This window comes from Sapajus apella, unplaced genomic scaffold (assembly GCF_009761245.1).
Source record: "Sapajus apella isolate SASKATOON/1434 unplaced genomic scaffold, GSC_monkey_1.0 scaffold37, whole genome shotgun sequence".
NCBI classification, from domain to species: domain Eukaryota; kingdom Metazoa; phylum Chordata; class Mammalia; order Primates; family Cebidae; genus Sapajus; species Sapajus apella.
In genome coordinates, this window is record NW_022436977.1 from 20,706,948 (window position 1) to 20,712,947 (window position 6,000).

At 44.5% G+C, this 6,000-nt stretch overlaps 1 protein-coding gene across 6 annotated transcripts in view; it reads right to left on the reverse strand.

Annotated features, from left to right (window-relative positions):
- GOLM2 (golgi membrane protein 2) overlaps positions 1-3,525 on the reverse strand; it is a 119,146-nt gene extending 115,621 nt beyond the window's left edge. For all 6 annotated transcript variants that reach the window (XM_032297627.1, XM_032297630.1, XM_032297626.1 and 3 more), the window contains exon 1: positions 2,790-3,525. In XM_032297627.1, the coding sequence (XP_032153518.1) occupies positions 2,790-3,116 (327 nt within the window). In that variant the 5' untranslated portion in view covers positions 3,117-3,525. The remainder of the gene's footprint in view (positions 1-2,789) is intronic.
- Between the last annotated feature and the right edge of the window lie 2,475 nt (positions 3,526-6,000).

A 6,000-nucleotide genomic window follows, 5' to 3' on the forward strand; every position in this document is an offset into this window, starting at 1 on the left:
CACTCTAGGCTGTGCAACAATAGTGAAACTCCATCTCAAAAAAAAAAAAGAAGATACCTACCGCAATTTTCCCAAACTATTATGCTTTGCTATATTATTCTGTACCATAACAGGTAGGCCATGAAAATAGTAACCTGTGATCAAATAAACTAAATGAGACTGAGTTAAACAAAATTGACTAGGCTTCTTTACTAATGGTTTTCTCAGAGCTTTTATATTCTAGCAGACATCATAAATTCCAAGAGGAGGATACACTAACATTTCCCTCCAAAACAGGTTTTCTTTTTTTTCTCCTTACCACCTATGAAATATTATAAGAAGAGAATTCTGTTTAACACCACTTTGGGGAATACTGCTCTCAAGGGATAGCAAAGGCTCAAGAACAAAGTCCCTTATTAGGTGGCTGGAAAGAAAAAATAAATCCAGCAATGAATATAGTGAAGAAGATAGGACTGAAGAGTCCAATATTACAGAAGCAAGAAAGGAAATAGTTTCTAAATAGCTAGAGACAATCAACAGGCCCAAACTACTGAGAGATCAAAGAGAGTTAGAATAAAAATGTTTTTTGGTTTTGACTAGGAAGTCTGCTATTTGTGACCTTTAAGAGAATAGTTTCAGAAAAGCGGAGGAAAGAAAGATGGCAGACATTTTAAGATTAGGATGGGTATGAAAAAACAAGTAGATGGAACATTTGTAGACTATCGATAATTTGACTTTAGCAATGAAAGTGAAAAAACAAATGGGTTGGTTGGGAAACAGCAATATATATAAGTCTTTTGTTCTTTACTTAGAACAGGGGACATCCACATCCTGTTGAAGGTAAAAAGTGAAACAAACTGAAAGAGACTGACAGTTCAGTAGAGCTGGGCAAGGTGGTGCACACCTGCAGTTCAGCTACTTAGAGGTTGAAGCAGGAAGATCACTTGAGCTCAGGTCAATGCTGTAGTGCATCATGCCTGTGAATAGCTACTGCACTCCAGCCTGAGCAACACAGTAAGACCCTGTCTCAAAAAAAAAAAAAAACAGTCTAGTGGATGAAAGAATGTAATCAACAGTTATTAATTACTAAAAGAGACCTTCCTTTGAGACCAGACAGAAGAATGTGAATTGTAATGCTTAACCATTCCAAGTAGGAAGACCTTGCTTTAATACTCCAAACTTTCAGGGATTTCTACCTACTCTGCCCAAGTTTTTCAGTCTTTAGAGCTCGGTATGCAGCACATACATAAATTTACTGATTCCCTGCCCCTGTCAGAGCATGTCTATGTTATGGTGAAGAGGAGGGGGTTATAGGGAAGCACATAGCTGAGAGCCTTAATCTTCATGAAGTAAGAAAGCAAAGTAGAGGCTGTCAACAGGAAAGTTAGAAGCTCGTGGAGAGTTTAATTTGTAATGATTCACCCTTAAGTGATTTTAATGCGTAAAGTAAAACTTGTAATTATAACCGGCATTTACACACAAAAATGTGAAGATCACCAAAGAAGGGTATAGAAAGAAAGGCATCTACTATCCTGCCCTGAAATATTCATAACTCTATTATACCTACAGTAGTTGCATAAGTCATAAACTATTACTATAGTTACCAATGAGATAATGAAAATAAAGACTATTTAGTAGTAAGTATGGTTACAGTTCAATTTTAAACTTTTTACTATTTAAAACTGTATAGTTTTCCATCTGCATAAAACACCAACCCTAATAGCTACTTGGCCATACAAAATTTCATTCTATTTTCTTTCAATGAAGACACTGACAGGGTATTCTATTGCTTAAAACTTATTTTTGGCCGGGTGTGGTGGCTCACGCCTGTAGTTCCAGCACTTTCGGAGGCCGAGGCGGGCGGATCACGAGGTCAGGAGATCGACACCATCCTGGTAACACCGTGAAACCCCGCCTCTACTAAAAATACAAAAAATTAGCCGGGCGTGGTGGCAGCTACCAGGGAGGCTGAGGTCTGTGGTCCCAGCTACTTGGGAGGCTGAGGCAGGAGAATCGTTTGGACCCGGGAGGCAGAGGTCGTAGTGAGCTGAGATTGTGCCACTGCACTCCAGCCTGGGAGACACAGTGAGACTTCGTCTCAAAAAAACAAACAAACAAACAAACAAAAAACTCATTTTTAGATTCTAATCTTTTGGCTAATTTCATTAACAATTCAAATTGAGTAGATAATTATGGATCAACTATGTCCAAGACACAAGCGCGGCTCACATATAGCTCGAGGGTCCATCTATCATAACATTTTGATCACAAAAAAGCAGTAATAGCTGATTATTTAGTTATTCAATACATCGCCCTATAGAGATTTAAAAAGTCACACAGCTTTGAAAATATATGGTGACTACCATAGGTAGAGGAGTCAGAGGCGGCTTCGTTCTTTAAATAACTAAATTAATATTGATCAATGTGCACGGAATAAGAATGAGACAACAATGCCCACACCAAACCTGGCAGTCTCCAGATTGGTGTCTCTTTGAAGGTAAGGCGGCCACATAGACCAGACGATTACTACTGCCAGCTCAGCAGCTGAGCTTAGAGAATAGGCGGCATCCGCACACAGGTCACTCTAGAGAATCAGAATTTAAAGTCAGTTTTGTCTGGCAGGAACCGGAGAACGTGGCACTGATAAACCAGGAAAAGTCTGACAGATAGAGAGTTGTTGGGGGTGAAAGGAGCCTTCAGGACTGCAGTACTGTAAGGGATAGGGCAACCGCTACCGGATTAACACCCTGCCCCAGACACCGTAGAGAAAAGAAACTATGGGGGTTGAAATAGAACGGAGTCGTCCTTACCTTGTCATCCTCGCATCTCTTCCCCAGGCCCTCTCTGGCCTGCAGCCGGCTGCTGAGGCGGCCGTAGTCGGCCTCCTTCTGGTCGATCTGTTTCTTGTGCGTGTCCACCAACAGCAAGAGGTCAGAATTGCGCTTCTCCAGCCGCCCTCGGGCCACTTCGGTGCGCTGGACCTGGCCCTGCAGCTCGGCCACCTCTTCCTGAAGCAGGACGTGGCGGGAGGAGATGCTCCAGTAGTTGAAGGCAAGGACGACGATTACCACCAGCAGCACCACCAGCACCAGAGAGGGGAGGCGGCCAGCCCGCCGGTTGGCCCCGAAACCCACCATGGGGCCAAATCGGGGTGTACCCTAGGGGGCTCGCCGCAGACACCTGCAGGCAGAAGCTCAGGCCTCTGCTGGAGATGCACGGGGGACACGGCCCCAGGGCCGGCAGAGGGTGGAGGCGGGCTTATCTGTCCGCAGAGAGCCGGAGAAGGGGGCGGGGCCGCAAGCCGCAGGCCCCTCCCCGCCCCCCTCCTCAAATCAGACCAAAACGCGTTCCGGAGGCTTTGAACCCGACCCTGCACCTGCCCAAGGGAACCGGGAGAACCCAGCTGCCCGCGCCCCCAACGCAGCACCTCACGGTTGGGAGGCGGGGAAAAAAGCCGGAAGGGGGCGGCTTTACTCTGGCCCCACCCACTGGCTGGGGCCGAGTAGCCTAGGGGGCCATCTCCAAGTTTCCGCCGAGGCACCCCATCTTCTCGCGAGAACGTTGCTTCCTCTCGTCTCCTTGCAGTCCTTTCTCGCGAGAGTTTTCTCTGTCGCAAAGGGTGTTGTTAAATTTGGCGGTCTCTGGTCTCTGATGTCTCTGATTTCTGGGTCCGAATCCTTTCTGTTATTACCTACTAGATTCCCTTGATTCAAGATCTAGGGGGTTCCTGTCCTACACTGGCCCTCGCGAAAATATTTGTCTTTGAGGACTTTGGGGCTCCGACCGCGGAATAGAAAAAATAGTAGGTGAGCTACAGCCAGAAAGGGGCGACTAGAAAAGCTTTGTACTTGCTTCTGTAGAAGGGGAATTTCTCTTTTGTGCTAATAATGTGGAAAAAAAAGACAAAACAAAAAGACCGTAAAATAGCGATGCCCTAAACATTATGCAGAAAAGCGGGAGAAACAAAGCTTTAGGACTGAAAGGGGTGGTACCAGTCTTGTTTCCAAGGTTACTGCTTTCACGAACCGAAAGAATTTCACTCCAATTTTTAAACGCACTGCTGCTTTTGCCTTGGCGGGACTTCCAAACAGAAAGTCCAGAAGCTGCCCTCGATGAATCGTAACTAATGCACTGTTACTGACAGTCAACACCTTCTGGGTTAGAAATAATAGCCCTAACAAATTGTTTTGCGCACTGTGTCTCAAATTATCCTCTCAATAACGCAGTTTTACAGATGAAGAATCTGAGACACAAAGATGTTTGGAAACTTTCTCATATCTGGTTTAAAATAGGCTTGAATTAACATCATGGGACTCTCAACACCATTGCTCTCTGCGTATAGCAAGCTAACTATATGTTTAAAGTGAATTTCAGTAATGCAGAAAAAGCCCCAGTCTCTTTTGTTTTTTCTGCATAATTCTTTTGTCTGCATAGAAAAATAAAAAGTTACTGGCTCTAACCTGTTTAGGGTGAGGATGAGGTTGCCTTATTTTTCAGACCTCAGGTTCAAGAACTTAGAGTATAAAACCTCAAGAATGGGAAAACCTTGGTATTTTTATTCAAATCCCAGTGATAACGATTTTGAGGCAGGAAGACTTGTCATCTTTGAATAATTATTCTGTGCTTCCTATCCTCAAACATTATTTCCCAAAGTCCTGCAGTAGCGTAGAAGTATTATTGCCCCTTCCAAGAACAATGATTATTCTCTCATAGATGCAGTACAGAAAAGCAACACCAAAACTATTAATACTTGGTTCACACCTAATTTCTTAGATCTTATGAAGCCAGAGCTCACGTCTGGCTTCATAAGATCTAAGAAATCCCCACCCCTCTCAGATGGCAAACAGACTTCGGCAAAGGAAGCAAGGCAAAAATGGGAAATGATTAACTATAATGAACCTTCCCATCTCTGTTTTTCTCAACTCATATTGGCCTTGCCCTACTCAACCAGCAATCGAAAACTATTCTAGGCTGGGTGCGGTGGCTCAGCCTGTAGTCCCCAGCTACTCCAGAGGCTGTGGCAGGAGAACCATGCCCAGAAAACAGACTGTGAGATGGAGATTAGCAATAGCAAGTATTTTTTAGGGAGTGTTCTTGGGATCATCACCTGCAGAAGGGAAGGGAAAAAAAAGAGAGGTAAACAGGATGGGCAGAGGGAGAAGTTGGGCTGCTGGGAAGTTGCAGTGAAAGCTTCAGCCAACTCCATGAAGAGTATGAGCTATGATGACCCTTCAGAGTTGCCCTGGGTTGTAAGTGAGGTATAATCCCATGCCAACCAGGTTTTGGATAATGAAGGGGAAAGGCCAAACTGCAATCAATTAGTAACAATGCCATGTAAACCTGGGAGGCAGAGATTGTAGTGAGCCAAGATCATGCCACTTCATTCCAGCCTGGTGGCAAAGTGAGTCTCTGTCTCAAAAAATAAAAATTAGCAGAGTTTGGTGGTGTATGCTTGTACTCCCAGCTACTTGGGAGGCTGAGTTGGGAGGATCCCTTGAGCCCAGAAGTTCAAGGCTGTAGTGAGCGGTGATCACACCACTGCACTTTAAGAGACAGAGCAAGACCCTGTCTCTAGAAAAAATTAAAATAGGCCGGGCGCGGTGGCTCAAGCCTGTAATCCCAGCACTTTGGGAGGCCAAGGCAGGTGGATCACGAGGTCAGGAGATCGAGACCATCCTGGTCAACATGGTGAAACCCCGTCTCTACTAAAATACAAAAAAAAACATTAGCTGGGCATGGTGGCGCGTGCCTGTAATCCCAGCTACTGAGGAGGTTGAGGCAGGAGAATTGCCTGAACCCAGGAGGCGGAGGTTGCGGTGAGCAGAGATCGTGCCCTTGCACTCCAGCCTGGGTAACAAGAGTGAAACTCCGTCTCAAAAAAAAAAAAAAAAAAAAAAAAAAGTTAAAATAAATAAGTAAAATTCCTAATGAATCTGCTTTAATGTTTTTCTTTATTTTTAAAATTGATACTTTTTGGGCGTGGTGGTTCACGCCTGTAATCCCAGCACTTTGGGAGGCTGA